This window comes from Doryrhamphus excisus, linkage group LG9 (genome assembly GCF_037039965.1).
Source record: "Doryrhamphus excisus strain RoL-2023G ecotype Guam linkage group LG9, RoL_Dexc_Guam_v1.1, whole genome shotgun sequence".
NCBI classification, from domain to species: Eukaryota; Metazoa; Chordata; class Actinopteri; order Syngnathiformes; family Syngnathidae; genus Doryrhamphus; species Doryrhamphus excisus.
In genome coordinates, this window is record NC_136365.1 from 8,460,340 (window position 1) to 8,480,880 (window position 20,541).

The following is a 20,541-nucleotide window of genomic DNA, read 5'->3' on the forward strand; positions in this document are numbered from 1 at the left end:
AAAGTAAAAGTTAGAAAGCAGAATCATACTCGCCTCTGTTGGTCTGGTTGGTCAAGTCTGCATTTTTCTTGAAATAAAACCCAAAACGTTCCAAACTGCGATTCGAGACAGATACTTTTTAGTTCTCTGGCCGGTGCGCTCGTTGCTAGCCGGGGCGTGTTGGTACCGAGCTAGCTAACCGCACTGTTGCCAACCCTTCAGTAAGAAAACTAGCCATTGGCCGTCGTATAAATCGCTACATGACGGTAATCGTCTAATTTGCATATTATGTTGTACGGCCTGAAAGAATAAAAGAATAATCCTGTAGGAGACAAAAAAGTAAAAACAAAAACACCTTAATTATTCTTGATTCTTGTTTTTAAATTTTTAATTGTCTCTCAGTCCATCAAAATAAATAATATTTTAACCCAAAATTAGAAAGTGTAGTCCAGCAGTATAGTCAGGAAGTGTATTTAAGAGCGCTTGGGGGTGTGACCAATCACAGTGGAGTGGGCGTGCTCGGAGGCGGATTGTGGGTGGAATAAATTAAAACAGATCGTTTTGGAAATCCAAGGAAATACTTCTGGAACAGGTGCAGATTCTGGATGTTCTAGAACGTTTTCTGTGCAGGTTAGTGTGTGTAGTTGCTCTATAGGAGTCTACAACTCAATACAAAGGGACAAAAAATGAGCATAATGTCCACTTTAAAAAACAATGGAGGAAACAAACGACATACTTACCTCCTCTAGTATGCATTTATGACACCAATTTGGCCAACGCTGTCTGCTGCCTGGAAACCTGGAAAAACACTGAATCCTATTTTTTTCATAATTCCTAGCATTTTAAAAGGTCCCTGATTGGATATCTATTAATACTCCACCCCCCCCCCCCCTTTAAAGGAGACATATTCACATATTTTTCCACAGATTAAAACAGTTCCCTGGTTTTCTTAATAACTTCATTCAAAATACCCAAAATATAAAGAATGACAGCAAATGTTTGAAAACAAACAAACCTCTAAACATGCCTGTTTAGATCAGATGGTTTTAGCGGTGCAATGCAAATGTCTCCTTTAAAGCATCACATTTCTGCATGCAGGATTCTAATAATCACTAATTAACAAGTTCCTAATTACAAATAATTCCCTAAAAATTGCAACATGAATTTTAAAGCAGTTTTATTGATGACAACAAATGAGTGGTAAAATTGCAGTCATCAAAGGCTGATCATCAGTTGGAACCCTCCAGCAACAATTACAGTTTTTTTTGCTGTTATGTATGAAGTTCATGGATGCTTTTAGCGTTACAAATAAACACCGATAAATGGCACACTTAATTGACTGGATAAGTGTTGAGGTAATACGCAAAAATATGTACAGTTTGTAGAGTAGGACAGAAAGTTGAAACATTTGGTTCAGCACTCAGTCAGATAAAGAAAGCAGAACCGGTTGACATTAGCATAGGCGGAATAGGAGAATACGTTCATTATGGTGTTATTTTGCACCTCGAGCAACTTCAGCAGGTCCCTATTCACAATGACTTAAACAGTAGTGTAGGTATGATGCAAAAGCAAAACAATTACTGGTAATTGACCTAAAAACGGATGTCGAGTCGGTGGAATCAAGCCACCTATGGAAGATGTTGACTTGTCATATACTTATCGCTTCTCATTGGGCCGATGATCATAAAAATAAAAGTGCATCTTATTTAGTCAAACACTAAGAAACAGCCCAACATTAAAAACAACACTCTTCATTAACAGCTGTAATATATTTGTATATATTTATATATCATTTTTTTTTTCTCACTAGTGCAACAACAGACAGTCAACTCAAGAGAAATGTTATTAAACGTCAGGCAATGGAAGCTGTTTAACATCAAATTTCTTGCCACAGTAGCAGAACATTTAGAAAGGCAACTTAATGATGCTCCAACACAAACATGCCAACATTATACACATCGCTCTTTTGTTTCTTTATATATATATATGTATATATATATATATATAATGTATATAGAAATAAATAGCTGAATTATCATCTTTATCCTCTTCTTAAATAATTTCTCTATGCAAATGATGCACATTTAATATAAAGTATCTAACACACAATTCAGACACCAAGGTTGTACATAATTCTCTAACATCAGTCAGCTTTGGAGAGAATGCTTTGCAGTATGTAAACGTCAGCATTTTTCATTATATTATTATACAACATTAAATGTTGCCCCCCTCCCACCCTTTTTTTCTGCTTGTTTTCTTTTGTTTTATTTTTTTAAATAAACCCTATGTACAGAGTAGCTGATAGCGAAGGCAGGATTGTCTAAAACCTGAAAACAACAAGTGCATCGTGTTTAAAAACCTATTTTCCCTCCAAGTGGACAATCAGTAGCAGTGTAGAAGAATTATAACAAGAAAACACAGTTCAGTCATGACCCTTGACCCTTCAGCTAGGCCCAAAGCTCTGCCAAAAACAAAAACAAAAGACAAAAATGTGAAAATGGTGATGATTTGACCTTTGAAATCAGGAGTGACCTCACAGAGAAATACCTTATTTCCTCAGATAGTGGCCTACACCCTAATAGAGGCCATGCATCCCCTCAACTTCTTTTTCCCTTCAGGACAAAAAAAAATACACAACTAGTGCCACTAGGGGGCTGTAAACAATTTTACTGCAATAGTCTATAACTAAATGCACACTAAATTACATTTTTTTAAATTATCATGAGCTGATTCTGACACATTTACTTCTAAATACTAATATTCAAATGTCAAATAATAATAATACTGTAATATAATATATACTTTTAGTATAAACATACTAAATTTTGTGCTAAAAAAACAAGAATACGTTGGATGTTACATTTGTGTGTCCCATAAAAATAAATAAAATACAAAAAGAATCCTTTTTTGGACCATGCCAACGTACTGTATTATATATATAATAATATATATTCTAATATGTGGTATTGATGTTTCCTTTTACAAATAATTAAACGTACAAAAAAGAATCGATAATAAGAATGATAGTAGTGCAGTAGATCCCCACTACTCAGGGCAGTTACATTCAGAAATAACATATGAGTAATTGAGATGCCCATAAACATATTTTTGGCCCTCTAATAAAGCCGAGGTTATGCTGCTGCGTCAAGGAGACGCTGTATACTTTGCCAGCTTGCTCTTCTCCCTCCTGCTTGCTCGATGTTGATATTCTCTTATGATCGTTTTGAATTCACATATGCAATAAAAGTGACTGATATAATTATTAGATTAGATCCAGCTCCAATATAATAGTCTTTCTCTCTCATTGCCATGGTTCATTTGTGATGACTAATAAGCTAAATGCATAGAAGCACAATGCAAGTTTAAACCTCATAACATGCCTCTCGCAGTTATGCACCATATGCATTAAAAATGTACAATTTTAGAGTAATAATAATGGATTACATTTATATTGCACTGGTGGTGGTTATCTATATCTGTAGTCACAGCTGCCCTGGGGCAGACACTGCACTCCAATCACCACCAACTATCCATACAACAGTGTGGGCGGTACTGGAGGTAAGGCAAGGTGACAAAACAGTGTCTTGCCCAGGGACACAACAACAGTAAGTAGAGGAAGTAGGGATCGAACCGCCAACCTTCCTGTTTCTGGATAACCTGATCTACTGCTTGAACCCAACATTCATTCATTCATTCCTTTTCTACCGCTTTTTCCTCAAAAAACCCACGCATGCACGGGGAGAACATGCTAACTCCACACAGAGATGGCCGAGGGTGGAATCGAACCCTGGTCCTCCTGAACCCACCATTATTATTCATTCATTTTCTACCGCTTTTTCCTCACGAGGGTCGCGGGGGTTGCTGGAGCCTATCCCAGCTGTCTTTGGGCGAGAGGCGGGGTACACCCTGGACTGGTCGCCAGCCAATCACAGGGCACATATAGACAAACAACCATTCACACTCACATTCATACCTATGGACAATTTGGAGTCGCCAATTAACCTAGCATGTTTTTGGAATGTGGGAGGAAACCGGAGTACCTGGAGAAAACCCACACATGCACGGGGAGAACATGCAAACTCCACACAGACATGGCCAAGGGTGGAATCGAACCCTGGTCCTCCTGAACCCACCATTATTATTACTATTATTAATTACTCTCTGCAGTTGAGTGAATGAATTCCCACAGCCGCTATTTGAGGAAATATGATAACACCAATAGATTTGTGATAGAACAACAAAAAATGTTAAGAAGATTGTTTGAAAACTGTGACCAGTCAAGCCATGAAAAGGAACATGTTGCCTTGTTGTGTACTTTGTACTCAAAAAGTCTCCCCCTGATAGAAAAAGAGCAGCCCTATCCAGCCTAACGTTGCGGCTTCGACAGCCAAACATGAAGACATGGGTTTCCTCCCTTTGCTGTGTGTAACTGATGAGGCGTGCGTGCTAAAGCAATGCAGAGCAATATGCACCCCGATGTGCCACGATGCATTAGACAAGGTCGTCTTTCTTGATGTGCGGCTCCATTGTCAACCTGCTTCAACTGTGTGCATAAATGTGCATGGAAGTTTCAGTCAGAAGCTTTGTTTAAAGGCCAGCTCCCCTTTTAACTTCATATTGCACTTCACTCAAATTCAGGATTAAGACAAATCCTTACTTTTTGGTCCTCAGTGTGCTCCAAAAATGTATTTTCCCATGAACATTCACATCCTCAAAACCACACTGATGGTATCACCAAGGACAGTCATGCCCAACTTGATTTTGAGGTGTAACTCCTTGTAGAATGGATCGTGTAATGCCTTTTATTTGAAGTACAAGTGGGTTTAAGTATTGCTAGCATATGTTCATATGCCAATTTTCCACTGCATGGTACCTACTCGGCTGGACAACAAAGATATGAGTGACATAAACCACCACTGGTAGGTCATTGATGGAGAAGAAAACAACGTACATGGCTTATCCTGTCGTCTTAGCTCTGAGAAGTAAATACGAGACCCTCATTCTCCTCCATTGTCGTTTGTTAGCATGTCCGCACTGATTGACACCTTGACTCCGGAGTGGCTTTTACAGTTGCTCATTCCAGTTACTGGAACGAGATGAAGTGAACCGAATCGGGCCGGTACGATACAGTGGAATAGTGACATTACGTGTAAACTGCAACAAGCTGAAAAACGTAGCTGCTGTGTGAATGCTGAGAGACAAACATTTATACTACAGTGTAGCAACAAATGTTTCCTTCCTAATATTGTTATTTTTATGCTCAACTGATTCAACATAATTCATCCATCCATCCATTTTCTGTACCGGTTATCCTCACGAGGGTCGCGGGTATGCTGGAGCCTATCCCAGCTGTCTTCGGGCAAGAGGCGGGGTACACCCTGGACTGGTCGCCAGCCAATCACAGGGCACATATAGACAAACAACCATTCACGCTCACATTCATACCTATGGACAATTTGGAGTCACCAATTAACCTAGCATGTTTTTGGAATGTGGGAGGAAACAGGCAAACTCCACATAGAGATGCCGAGCGGGAAATTGAACCCGGGTCTCTTAGTTGTGTGGTCTGTGCACTCAACATGATTCAAACAAAATGAAATGAAATTCCCTTTCAGGTCATTTTTTTGGCCAATACCATTTGCAAAAATCATGCAATGATGCCATGGTATCGCCTGAAAACACTCCAGTCAAATGACTTTCTTACATCATGCCATTATTGCTGAGTGCTCATAGCATCTATGTGGCATATTCGTATGGAACAGGGGGTAGGGGCCCCAGGGGCTATTTGCATCTTGTGGCTCATTTGTCATTGGCCCGTGGCCCAATGTAGAAATTAAATAAAAAAGTTAAAAATATATACGTACATATATATTAAATAAATACAGTGAAGAAAATAAGTATTTGAACACCCTGCTATTTTGCTATTTCTCCCACTTAGAAATCATGGAGGGGTCTGAAATTTTCATCGTAGGTGCATGTCCACTGTGAGAGAGATAAACTAAAAAGAAAAATCCAGAAATCACAATGCATGATTTTTTAACAATTTATTTGTGTGATACAGCTGCAAATAAGTATTTGAACACCTGTGTATCATCTAGAATTCTGACCCTGAAAGACCTGTTAGTCTGCCCATTAGAAGTCCACCTGCACTCCATGTATCATCCTGAATCAGATGCACCTGTTTGAGGTCGTTAGCTGCATAAAGACACCTGTCCACCCCATACAATCAGTAAGACTTTAACTTGTAACATGGCGAAGACCAAAGAGCTGTCCAAAGACACCAGAGACAAAATTGTACACCTCCACAAGGCTGGAAAGGGCTACGGAGCAATTACCAAGCAGCTTGGTGAAAAAAGGTCCACTGTTGGAGCTATCATTAGAAAATGGAAGAAGCTAAACATGACGGTCAATCTCAATCGGAGTGGAGCCCCATGCAAGATATCACCTCGTGGGGTCTCAATGATTCTAAGAAAGGTGAGGAATCAGCCCAGAACTACACGACAGGACTTGGTCAATGACCTGAAAAGAGCTGGGACCACCGTTTCCAAGGTTACTGTAGGTAATACACTAAGACGTCATGATGTGAAATCATGCATGGCACGAAAGGTTCCCCTGCTTAAACCAGCACATGTCAAGGCCCGTCTTAAGTTTGCATATGACCATTTGGATGATACAGAGGAGTCATGGGAGAAAGTTTTATGGTCAGATGAGACCAAAATAGAACTTTTTGGTCATAATTCCAATAAGCGTGTTTGGAGGAAGAAGAATGAAGAGTACAATCCGAAGAACACCATCCCTACTGTGAAGCATGGGGGTGGTAGCATCATGCTTTGGGGGTGTTTTTCTGCACATGGGACAGGACGAGTGCACTGCATTAAAGAGAGGATGACTGGGGCCGTGTATTGTGAGATTTTGGGGAACAACCTCCTTCCCTCTGTCAGAGCATTGAAGATGGGTCGTGGCTGGGTCTTCCAACACGACAACGACCCGAAGCACACAGCCAGGAAAACCAAGGAGTGGCTCCGTAAGAAGCATATCAAGGTTCTAGCATGGCCCAGCCAGTCTCCAGACCTGAACCCAATCGAAAATCTTTGGAGGGAGCTCAAACTCCGTGTTTCTCAGCGACAGCCCAGAAACCTGACTGATCTAGAGAAGATCTGTGTGGAGGAGTGGGCCAAGATCCCTCCTGCAGTGTGTGCAAACCTGGTGAAAAACTACAGGAAACGTTTGACCTCTGTAATAGCAAACAAAGGCTACTGTACCAAATATTAACATTCATTTTCTCAGGTGTTCAAATACTTATTTGCAGCTGTATCACACAAATAAATTGTTAAAAAATCATGCATTGTGATTTCTGGATTTTTCTTTTTAGTTTATCTCTCTCACAGTGGACATGCACCTACGATGAAAATTTCAGACCCCTCCATGATTTCTAAGTGGGAGAAATAGCAAAATAGCAGGGTGTTCAAATACTTATTTTCTTCACTGTATATATTAGGCGGCACGGCTGTCGAGTGGTTAGCGCGCAGACCTCACAGCTAGGAGGACCAGGGTTCAATTCCACCCTAGGCCATCTCTGTGTGGAGTTTGCATGTTCTCCCCGTGCATGCGTGGGGTTTCTCCGGGTACTCCGGTCTCACATTCCAAAAACATGCTAGGTTAATTGGTGACTCCAAATTGTCCATAGGTATGAATGTGAGTGTGAATGGTTGTTTGTCTATATGTGCCCTGTGATTGGCTGGCGACCAGTCCAGGGTGTACCCCGCCTCTCGCCCGAAGACAGCTGGGATAGGCTCCAGCACCCCCGCGACCCTCGTGAGGAAAAGCGGTAGAAAATGAATAAATGAATGGATGTATATATTAATTTTAGCGTTTTTACACAATTAAAAAAATATCAAAGTGGCCCCTACACCCTTTGATTTTTCGATTTTTGGCCCTTGGTGGAAAAGTTTGGACACCCCTGGACATCATAATCAATTGTTTGCTAAGAATTTGGTTGATTGTATGGAATAGATCATATCTTGAAGCAAATGAGAACCTTATTTTCACTAAATTTGCTGTCGAAAGAAGACCTTGATGGCCTTTATCTATGTAGAACAGAAAGAAATTCAAGCAACAATAAGAATATTAATTGATTTGATGATTTTATGCAGTCAATTAAATTCCCATCAGATTAGGCACTGTTATGATATGCTGCGATGTATTAATCAGCATTAACATCCTTCGTCTCTATTTCTTTGGTATTTTGGTTTGGTGGCCCGTATCTCTCAGCATTCACACACCATTTATTTCTACTTCTAGAGGAAACCCCACCATTGGATATGAGTAAGTGGCTGAAAAGACCAGCAGAGGGCGCCACAGAAGCTCGGCTGTGACTGGCACCGTTCTGCAAATAGAAGAATCAGCATGAATACGAATTGTAACACATCAAGGAGTACAAGATAAAAAGTCTTGTGTGCATGAGCTGATGAGAGAGTATGAAATACTCCCTGCATTAATGGCACATTGGAAATAAACGCTCAGTGGAACGCAGACAGACACGAATGGCACCGGTTTGAAAATGAAATGAATCCAGCATCGAGCACTGCATGCTGTTCTCTCAGACAACCTGATACTTTTAACAACCAAGAAAAATAAAGGAGATCCATTATGTTAGCATAAGGTGGTAGAGGTGGCGGAATGCATCACTGCCATGCCAGGAAGTAGCCGCAGCACGCTTTTTGTGCAGGAAGTGGTTGGCTTCTGAGCGCTACAAGGTCAGGTCTCAAAGCTACCACCTTGCAAATGTTTAGTTCCCTTCCGAGGAGAAAGAATGTGCTGCCGCCCACCAGTTATGGGTGCCCAACTCACTAATAACTTATCAAATGGTCTCTTATCCAGCTCAAAGAGATCAGCCTCCAAGAGACTACATGATCCAAAATGAGAGGAATCTGTGAGTCGTGTCACCCATGAGGACCATGAAAGGTCCAGCAGATGATCCCCCCCCGAACAAGAAACAAGTGTCTCCTTATGCATGAATATTGCACATTGAGCCTCAGTCAGGATTCATCAAGTCAGGATTCATCAAGGCGTTCCAGTGTTAGGACATGCTCTCTTACCCCATTCACACACACTTTTGGACTGAATGGAGCCGTGGCAGTGGCGTCTCCTTACACAATCTGCAGGAAATTATGTTAGCAGAGACTGTCTGCTTTCACGTGGAGGATCTTGGAGAATCCCGGTCTTTTCTTCAATGCCTGCAAGGGAGAGAGTAAAAGAAAAGCCTTCTTCAGCCAAACTTCCAAGAAGTCACAATAACTTAGTAAAAACTACAAGTATAGGAAGTTCATTCATTTATTTTCTATCGCTTATCCTCACAAAGGTAGCGGGGGTGCTGGAGCCTATCCCAGCTGTCTGAGAGGCGAGGTTCACCCTGGAATGATCGCCATCCAATCACAGGGCACATATAGACAAACAACCATTCACACTCACATTCATACCTATGGACAATTTGGAGTCACCAATTAACCTAGCATGTTTTTGGAATGTGGGAGGAAACCGGAGTACCCGGGGGAAACCCACACATGCACGTGGAGAACATGCAAACTCCACACAGAGATGCCCGAAGGGGGGATCAAACCAGGGTCTCCTAGCTGTGTGGCCTGTGCGCTAACCACTAGACCTCTGTGCAGCCTATTATGATTATTATTATGTTATTATTATTGGGTCTGTTGTGAGATAATTCAAAACAGCAATTACTGTTTACTTTCAGGCTTGAGCCCAGGTTCGAATCTCCACTTGGGCATCTCTGTGTGGAGTTTGCATGTTCTCCCTGTGCATGTGTAGGTTTTCTCCGGGTACTCCGGTTTCCTCCCACATTCCAAAAACATCCTAGGTTAATTGGCGACTCCAAATTGTCCATAGGTATGAATGTGAGTGTGAATGGTTGTTTGTCTATATGTGCCCTGTGATTGGCTGGCAACCAGTCCAGGGTGTACCCCGCATCTCGCCCAAAGACAGCCGGGATAGGCTCCAGCATACCTGTGACCCTAGAGAAGATGGACTTTCAGGCTTGAGTTGCTGTTACCTGAAGCTTATTAACCATCTCATCAAACAGTTTTCTGGCCTCAGGGCTGTTCGGATCCTCAAAGTAGTCTTCAATCCCAATCTGGACCACAATGGATTTCAGGTTGCGGCACACACCTGCAAGGATGGTGCAAGGATGGACAGAAAGTCAATATGAAATCCATCCTTGGTGGTATTTATTGCGAATTATGAATATCTGTAGTATACTGTGTTGCTGCAATGTTACAATGTAGTCTGAAATAAAATGATAATAAACTGGTTTTGCATCCATATAGTCATACGGTGGAATGGAATGGAATGGAATGGCATCTATTGTCATTATACAAGCTGTACAACGAGATTGGAGAGCTTCTCCTTTCTGTGCAGTAGTCAAGTTAAAAAAAGTATATAAAAGTAGAGTAAAAAAGACAATTTAACAAGACATATACAAGATATATACAAGATATCCAAAATATACACATAGTATTGCACAGGAGCATATGCAGGAGCAGACATATTGCAGATAATTTCAGATTAATTCAGATTAATTTCAGTGCAATGGTAAATGGGTCATAGTGCAAAATAATGACTGGAACCTACAAGTGTTCACAAACTTTTCTGAAAAATGCCTCAAGCAAAATTCTCATCATGCGAGATGTCTTTGCTTCATCTTTGGCTTCTTGTTTTTTGGTGATGTCATAACCTTTGAACCTGAAACCTGGCATGTTTTATGGTTTATTGTATGACTGACAGGATAAATAAGATGTTTTCATTTGTTTTTTCTTTAGTTTGTGTTAGTCCCCCAACAGTGTTGTTTTGTTCCAACTCACTGTTAAAGTGGAGCAGTGCTTTGGGGGTGACTGGCGTGGAAGTGAGCACCAGCATCTCCAGGCCTTTCAAGCCTTCCCTGCAAACCTCTGCTGCCACCTCCTGGTTGATTTCGCTCACATGGTCCAACTCGAGCACTTGAAGGCGCATGCAGTTCCTTGCTGATGAAATAAGGAACATAAAGTGGTGACGTTAAGGAGACCAATAATTGTAGTGATTAAACTCATGTGTTCCCGTACTGAAACGTCTGAAGTGCAAGTTTAATGTAACACAAGCAACATTCACCCAGCGAGGCAAGTCCCTGAATGCCACATCCTGCTCCACCTACGCCGAGCGCACGGAGGTGTGGCCAACATCTCCCGATGGTCTGCAGGCATCTGTTACTAAAACGAGCCGGCTGTTGGCTGAAAGCGACAAAATGACACAATGTCACCTCAGGCCATGTCATAACATCTCGAGGCCATCATGTATCTCTCAGTGCTAAATACCATGGGTGTAGTGGCGCCACCTGGAGGGAAATGATGTCTCTACAACCTGCACCGAGGGCCCAGATGACCTCCTGGCCAACTGGGTCTGTGGCACTCCTGGAAAAACAAAACAATACAATACATTTTAGAAGGAAAATAGGACTATTTAAACCTGTATCACCTTTTGTTCTGTGTGTCACAAAACTAAAAGCACAGCAACACCTATAATGTTCATCCTTGAGGTATTCATTCAACAGTACGTCATTATTGCCAGCCCCCCCCCAACCCGAATTTTGTGTCTGAAAAACAACAGAATAAAAAATTCTTTAAAAAAAGAAACTCACTAAATGTGTAACTATATGCTTTTCATGAGCCAGCACATTTCAGTGTGAGCATTATTATCATTGTAAAAAATGAATTTGAATACAGTGGTACTGTTATAGTATTATATTCATAGACGACACAATCACTTTATGTCGCATGAATGCCATTCAGAGTTTTTGCAAAGGCTGACTTTTTTTTGATACAGTGCTTGAACTGACTCTCATTACACTGTGCAGGTATAACTCCTCTGGAAAGTAACCAGTACTCCATCCATCCATTTTCTATGCCGCTTATCCTCATGAGGGTTGTGGGTATGCTGGAGCCTATCCCAGCTGTCTTCAGGCAAGAGGCGGGGTACACCTTGGACTGGTCGCCAGCCAATCACAGGGCACATATAGACAAACAACCATTCACACTCACATTCGTACCTATGGACAATTTGGAGTCGCCAATTAACCTAGCATGTTTTTGGAATGTGGGAGGAAACCGGAGTACCCGGAGAAAACCCACGCATGCACAGGGAGAACATGCAAACTCCACACAGAGATGGCCGAGGGTGGGTCTCCAAGCAGTGTGGCCTGCATGCTAACCGCTCGTCCACGCTGCAGCCCAGTAACCAGTACTGTCTTTATTAAACAAACAAACAAATAAACAAACAAATAAATAACCATGTAAAATGGGCATCTACCTGTAAGTGACAGCCTGCAGAGCTCGGCAGTAGCAACTGGCCAGCCAGAGTGAGCGATCCGTCAGCAGGTTGGGACAATGTGAAATCTTCAGGATGAGCAGGTTACTTCCTGTGGCCTTGAGCAGCGCTTCCAGTCCTTCCTCCAGACAGCCACTGAGACAGAGACATGAGCTTAACACAGAAACATTGCAAATTGCCAGGAAATGATTCAGCATCTCTAAATGTTCCTGCGGAGTGCTATAAATGTGAAAATAAACAAGACAGGCCTAAAAAAAAAAATCTGAAAGTGGGATTTGAAATTCTAATTATAGCAAATCCTGCTTATTTATTTTAATTTCTTATATAACAGAGCTGCTGTCGTAATGTCAATGAAGTTTCTGTACATCTTTTGGTGACTTACTTTATGTTGATCATGGATGCCAACATTTTAGTAATAAGAACATTTTAAGCTGTGATTCGATGAGTTGGCCGACATAGTCTGCTCACGTGGCTTCCAGTGTATGTCTACCTGTGTTTTCCACTGCTCACCGTGTGCTTTTTAAGTATTCCTCCTTGGTTTCCTTCTTTCCACGCTGTCGAGGTTTTAGGTTTTGCAGGATGAGCGAGTGTGTCTGGGTGCACCACTGAGACAACGTTCCCAGCAACTATTCGAGAAACACTGGAATGAGTAAGGATCTGCTGGATTTGCAGGGATGAGGGTGTGTGTAGTGCTTTTTCACCTTGGAAGACACGCGAGCGTTCTCCAGCAAAACTCTGGTCCAAACAGCCGGGTGGCGAGCCACAAATTTCCAGTCTCTGCAGACCTCTGCCGCTCTCAGCAGGGTTTTAGTATCCAAGTAGGTGAAGATACAAAATAAACCAGCGCGCATCTTCAGGATCTCTGGGCTGATCACTTCATTGGATTTGGACGGGCTCTTTTCATGGCGACAGGGTTTGCTGTAGATGCCTTCAGAGCGTCCTATGGATGAATGCATAAACACATGGGTTTGGGGATAAAGGTACACAAAAGGAGGAACTGAGACAGAAGACTGAATGAACAAATGAATGGATGGACAAATATGTTGGATGGACTGAGAGATGGCCAATGGATTGTTAGATAAAGCAACAAACTAATGGATTATTTTTGAAAAGGTTAGATTAGTGAATGGACATGTGCTGTAGAGATAGATAGAGACAGATAGATGGATTCTATATTTCAAATTCTATCGTACAAATATAAATGGATGGATGGGCACTCCAGTTTCCTCCCACAGTCCAAATACAGAGACAGTGCCACTAGGGAAAAGACAAGAAGTAGAACTAGCGGTAGCAGAGATGAAGATGCTGAGGTTATCATTGGGAGTGACCAGGATGGATAGGATCAGGAAGGCGTACATCAGAGGGACATTACATGTTAGAGGCCTTGGAGATAAAGTCAGACAGGCCAGACTGAGATGGTTGGGACATGTCCAGAGGAGAGATAGTGAATATATTGGTAGAAGGATGCTGCGTTTAGAGAGGAAGACCAAAGAGGAGGTTTATGGATGTAGTGAAGGAGGACATGAGGGTAGTTGATGTGAGAGAGACAGATGTAGAAAACAGGGTTGGGTGGAGAAGATTGGTTTTCTGTAGCAACCCCTGAAGGGAAAAGCCCAAAGAGAAAGAAGAACGTTGTAAGGTACATGTACTGTATACAGACTGAAAATTGTCCATAGGTATGAATGTGTGTGTGAATGTTTGTGCATAAGTGCCATGTGAAGGACAAATGGATAAATGGATATAGGAATGAACGGATGTTTCTGCTGAGTGATTCTAACAGCTTTGTGGGTGCAGCTTTCCAAGAAGAACCAAAATAAGCCTCGATGTTGATGCAGGATCGCTTGGAGATGACTCATCTTCATCTTTGGCCTCCAAGGCCGTCTGCTCAAAACCATCAGAAACTCAGTCTTCCTCACACGCCGCCTACACACACGACTCCCAAATGAACTAAAAATGCCCAACAAGCTGCATATTGCATGCGGAGAGGGGGAAAAATGTGTACGTGAGGATACTTACCATCTGATTGGGCCTCTCCTATAAGGACAACTACATTACGCCAGTAACATGTTGAGTGTAACATGGAAGAACATGAGTATGAGATGGCGTCATACAACCCTGTCGTGCATAGGGATCCTTCCTAACTGCTTGTATTTGTTTTTTTTCAAAAGAGGTGGCAATGAGACAAGAATGTGCTGAAGGGTTCTTGGCTGTGTGCGGACTGGACAGAAAGATGCACAATCTGTGGTGCTTGTGAAAATGTGTTGATCTGAGACTTGATACACAAAGCTGAGAGAAAGAACACGCATATTAGAGGAGAAAAATATTTCATTTCTGACCTTAATGGTTAATTGAGCACCAATAACCTCAAATGATAGATTGAGGCATGGAATGTCTTTACCATATAATTGCAGTTACACTTATCCCTGGCATTTTCGTGTTTCGAATTTCGTGGCTTAACTATAACATCCATACATTTTCTGTACCCTCACGAGGGTTGCGGGCATGCTGGAGCCTATCCCAACTGTCTTCGGGCGAGAGGCGAGGTACACCCTGCACTGGTCACCAGCCAATCACAGGACACATATAGACAAACAACCATTCACACTCACATACATACCTATGGACAATTTAGAGTCACCAATTAACCTAGCATGTTTTTGGAATGTGGGAGGAAACCGGAGTACCCGGAGAAAACACACACACGCACAGGAGAACATCCAAACTCTACATAGAGATGCCCGAGCAGGGATCAAACATGGGTCTCCTTAACGTGTGGCCTGCACGCTAACCACTATATACCACCGTGTATCTATGACATTTTTCCTAAATATATGAAGTAATAAATCAGTGCTGTTTCAGGGTTGACTACAGGCTACGTATATTTCTGGCTTAAATTAAGCATTTCTAAGCATAAACATGGCTGAATGAAGTAAAAGACAATTATAAGGTATTTAAATACATGTCATTATTTTCACTGGTCACTAGATGTCAGTAATATTACACCAGCAGCAAGAACTCTCCCAATGCCAACATGTGAGTCTACATTAAGTCTTATTTATGTCATAAATTGCTTATTTTCTGTCTTTTTTGTCTGCTATATTGCGTAATATGAGTATAAAGGTGACTACATTGGTGATATTTCATTTCTAGAGGCCTCTAATAATGTTAAAAAAAATAATGTTAAAAGCGTATTGTGTATTGTAAACAGGTTTATATGATATGAGATTTTCTATACTATGAAAATGTTTGATTTATAAATACGGAATCCTGCTTCACAAAAATTCACTGGAACCATTTAACCATGATAGGTGAGGGAAAAATTAATAAAAACAACTTTTTCAACCCTGATAAGCTAACTTCAATTATATGCATTTTATGAATTCAATAAATTGACATTTAGTTCCCACAAAGAGTGCATTAACAACGTCTTGGGTGACCACAAAACTCACCTACGACGAGGAAAGGCCTCAAAGTCCTTTTTTCTCCTAAATGATATTAGTGCCAAGTGCAGTCCTGGATATATTATCATATCATATATATCATCTGCAATGGTTTGATGCTTCTGCGTTTTAAACCTACAATGTATGTGCACACTGAATCGATAAGAAGTATTGGGACACTGGGCCGCTACAGCAAAGGACCCAAAATGGGGTGTTTCTTGGGATGAGGTCTGAGCCAAACGCATCTAAGCATGTCTTTATAGACCTTGCTTTGTGCACTGGGGCACAGAAATTTAGTAATTTTTTAGTCACATGTCCCAATACTTATATAATGTCCATATAACCAACATGAATAGTTTCCAGATTTCCAGATTCTTTACCTGCATTTTGTCGATACCCAGACCTGCTGTGGTATGGATAGGGGGCGCCAGACTGCTGAACTTCTGCCACAGCTCTCCTCTCCTGCTCCCACATGTCTACTTCCGACTCAGTTGTCCGAGAGCCCACGTCGGATACATCTCCCTCCTCGCCTTCGGTGCTGTTCCTGTAAGGCCGACGCTGCCAGTTCTGGATGGCCTGTTTACGGAGACCCCAGTTTCTTGACCCTCCTCCACCACATCCAGGGGAGCGGTCGTAACCCCCTTCGGTCGGGCCGCACTGCATGTGGTAGTACTGAGCCTCGGGGCACTCCTCCATCGGGTGCATCTCCACACTGTCGCTGTCATATCCGCCAGAACACTGTGAGACTGACTTGACCCGACCCGATGCTCTATGACAAGATGCCATAAACTTTACTCACATTACATAAAATTACAAACAATACACAAACTATACAGTTGGTCTTATTGCTTGTTGTGTTAAAGTGACGCAAACCGGCTTATGTTAGCTGTATAAATATATCCTGAGGTCATCATTAATACATCACAGAACAGTTGTACAGTTCGAAGGCAGGCTGAGACAGAAGGCTTTAACGGTTGCTGTTGGGCCACTATGTGTGGCATCATGACTGACTCATGGCCAGGAAGTGTGTGACGTCCTAACAGGAAACACATTTACACCCCAACAGGTGGCTCAGTCAGACTTCATGTCGAAAATGGATGTCAGTGTGTGAAACATGTCGGTATATTATAAGTGTTTATCTTATATGATAATAGACACCATCACATATGCCGCATACATGTGATATTAAAATACAGTTCTGTTCTTTTTTATACACAAAAATATTACAACTCATTTTAATAATAGTCATTTGTGAGAATTCAGCTCTAATTTTATATGAGTAAAAAATGTTATAAGAATAAAGTTGTGTACTATGAAAATAAATCATTTTATGATGAATGGATGTAACACACCGACTGCCCACTGCCACCTTTGCCACTCAACATAGTCACTATCTCGTCCCCTTGAACGCCAACTTGATTCTTTGTTTCTTGTCCTAATGTTTTCTACTGAGGGTTGCACACTGCTAAATCAAGGCATACAGGTATGCGCCACGCTACACAAGCGGTTTCCAGGGGGAGGCACAAGCCTGTTGTAGCATACAGTGGTGCCTTCACACAGAAGCATTATCTAGATTTTTTTCATCTGGTGTTATTACAATGTTGTATTCTCGTGTTGAACGATGCCAACATGTCAAATAATGAGATTTGCGCTTTTGAAAGTGAGCCCTGAAAGCAGTATTGGATGGCTCTTCATGCTGAGTTTTTTTTTTTTTTAAACACGGCTTCTACTAATGTCACTGAATCCTGGACTTCCTTGTATGGGCTGCAAAACGCCTCAGTAAACGCAGACGTATATTTCCAGAAATCCTAAGGAGCACTTGGGAGGATGACCAATTACAGTAGCGTGGGCTCAGCGGGAAGAGGGCCGAGAAAGAAAACAAGAAAAACCTGCTGGAAGAGGTGCAGAGTCTGAAAGATATTGAAAGCTTTCTATGCGGGTTATCGTGTGTGGCTGCTCTATAGGAGTCCACAACTCAATAAAAAGTCCACAAAAATTAGTATAAAATATTATCCCCTTTAAGCAACATCATATGATTACATTTGTACAAGTCATGTCTGAAAAGAAGTAGGAAGAAGCGGAGCTTATTTAATCCTACCCTTTCTCCACGATAATTAGCATTATTTCACACTTTTACATGTTGACACTTACAATATGTCACTTGCTTATATATTAGCATTTTCTTTTAGAATTTTTGCATTATAAAGTTTGAACTGTGTTAGTAAAAAAATAAATATGAACGACTTGTTAATAAGATATATTAATAATATAAAATAAATGGAGACATTACATAGGACAAGTAAATCAAAATATCAACAAAAATATATGAATGTTTTATGAATCACACAATTTCTGCATATAAATCTACGAGTTACAATCAACAAATTAATTGTGTTACTTAATATTGTTGAATTTGGCATAAACTATGTTATTGTGGAGCTGATATTGTCGATTGTTGTTGACAAGTTTTTGTGAGTTAATATCCTTGTAGTCAAGATGATGAAAAAAAAAAGTTTGGAGTAAATAAAGTGTAATTTTCAAGTATAAAGTGGAAAGAATAAATAATTGTGTTATGACAATGAAGTCATAATATTATGAGCGTTATTGAATAATATTTACATTCGCTCATTAAAATTATGACTTTACTCTCCAAATGTTCTCATTCTCATAACATTTTAATGTATTCTGGTCATTTCTAACTTTATTCTTGTACCATGAATTCCCAATAATGGCATATTTAAAATGAATAATGGTCTTTCTATATGAAGATGTGAGTCAGGACTCATCACAATCGAAATAGCAAAGGTGGTGCCAAGCCTTACCCCGTACTGGGAGATGAACGTCGCTCAGATGCTTGGTAGATGCCTCTTGTGCTTCCCGAGATGCTGGAGTTCCTCTGCAGAGAGAGGTGAAGATGTAGAAGAGAGAGCAAACCAGCAGAGTTAAAAAGAAATGTTGTCTTATTTAAGTGTTCTTAGCCATGGCCCCTGCTCATACTTGGTTGGTGGTGTGTGGGTGAGAGACACCTTTAATGCTCTTGCTGTGTCTTTAATTGCTTCCCCAGTGGGTACTACGGTATAAATAAATACAACATAAACATAAGAGTGCATTTGCAGTTCTTGCAAGACGGTAATTCAACTGGTTGATCATATAACAACAGGAAAATTGTGACAATTTTATGATATTTTCTTGATTCTCAAGACAAGAACACAATTACATAAGCTGAGACCTCGAGTGGATGTGCACAATTAAAATAAAATTAAATAGAAAACTTTAAATACATAGAAAAGAAATATTACTGAATAAAGAATGGAGAGAATCAACAGCTACAAAAAGATGAAACCTCCTTCAGCCTGAAAAACTGCCTTCCTTAGATGAGAATATGACCTGAAGGTGGCGCTACAGGAACGTCTGTCCAGCATTCCACTTGGGAGGCAATCACCGGCTTCAGAATGAAGCAGTAACACCATTTTACAGTGTAACCACAACCTGACCTTCACTCTCATTTGCCCCAAGCTGTTTGTGTGCTGGAGCTTTTGTGTTGTGTGAGCTATTGCACACCAGTGGGATCCACTGCCAGTTGCAACTCTCTACATGGAAGCAAAACACAGCCTGATAGTGGCCTCATGCCAGGAGGTTGATAATGAGATCCAATAATACTAAAAAATCTGCCTTTACAAAGATAACAATGCTTATTTTGATTGACGCTGTTAGAGCTACTTATTTATCAATACGGTTATTATTGTGGCTGACACTAGACCATAATGACAGTTGTGATAATAATATTTTGACCTTCTATTTCAGGAAGTACATTCCACAGAAATTGTATATTTCCATCCATCCATTTTCTATACCGCTTATCCTCACTAGGGTGACAGGCGTGCTGGAGCCTATCCCAGCTGTCTTCGGGCGAGAGGCAGGGTACACCCTGGACTGGTCGCCAGCCAATCACAGGGCACATATAGACAAACAACCATTCACACTCGCATTCATACCTTTTACCGACAATTTGGAATCACCAATTAACCTAGCATGTTTTTTGGAATGTGGGAGGAAACCGGAGTACCCGGAGAAAACCTGCACATGCAAACTCCACACAGAAATGGCCGAGGGTGGAATCGAACACAGGTCTTCTAGTTGTGTGGCCTGCGCGCTAACCCTCTGCTGTGCATCCAACGTGCGTTTATTCATTCATTCATTCATTTTCTACCGCTTTTCCTCACGAGGGTCACGGGCATGCTGGAGCCTATCCCAGCTGTCTTTGGGCGAGAGGCAGGGTACAGTTGGACTGGTGGCCAGCCAATCACAGGGCACATATAGACAAACAACCATTCACACTCACATTCATACCTATGGACAATTTGGAGTCACCAATTAACCTAGCATGTTTTTTGGAATGTGGGAGGAAACCGGAGTACCCGGAGAAAACCCACACATGCACAGAGAGCACAAGCAAACTCCACACAGAAATGTCCAAGGGTGGAATCGAACACAGGTCTTCTAGCTGTGTGCCCTCCGCCGTGCATCTAAAGTGCGTTTAATCATGATAAAATACTTTCTTCGATTGACAGTCATAACTTTTATGAAAGATTTCTTTATGTATTCTCCATCTGTGAATGGCTTCGTCCTCCTTACTATCTCCAGTGTAGTCACAACAAAAGCAGATGTAGTTGAGTTTGGAACGTTCATCCACTTGTTGAAAGATGCTCTGTTCAACCTTCTGTAGTAGTTCTGAAATCGCTCTCTTACAACC

General features: G+C 41.3%; 1 protein-coding gene across 2 annotated transcripts in view; it reads right to left on the reverse strand.

Annotated features, from left to right (window-relative positions):
• Positions 1–7,815: 7,815 nt before the first annotated feature.
• The window catches only part of fbxo41 (F-box protein 41), a 62,673-nt gene continuing 49,947 nt past the window's right edge, over positions 7,816–20,541 (reverse strand). Inside the window, exons 6-16 of one of the 2 annotated variants that reach the window (XR_009129932.2) lie at positions 18,611–18,684; positions 16,169–16,557; positions 13,050–13,288; positions 12,859–12,974; positions 12,331–12,483; positions 11,340–11,435; positions 11,137–11,255; positions 10,854–11,012; positions 10,046–10,161; positions 9,078–9,215; positions 7,816–8,365 (exon numbers count right to left, since the gene is read on the reverse strand). Coding sequence is in view for 1 of the 2 variants with exons in the window: in XM_058073933.2 (XP_057929916.2) it covers positions 9,153–9,215; positions 10,046–10,161; positions 10,854–11,012; positions 11,137–11,255; positions 11,340–11,435; positions 12,331–12,483; positions 12,859–12,974; positions 13,050–13,288; positions 16,169–16,557; positions 18,611–18,684 (1,524 nt within the window). In the remaining variant the exon portion in view is untranslated. Of the gene's footprint in view, positions 9,216–10,045; positions 10,162–10,853; positions 11,013–11,136; positions 11,256–11,339; positions 11,436–12,330; positions 12,484–12,858; positions 12,975–13,049; positions 13,289–16,168; positions 16,558–18,610; positions 18,685–20,541 lie in introns of both variants that reach the window. The other variant, XM_058073933.2, reaches the window with a different exon arrangement.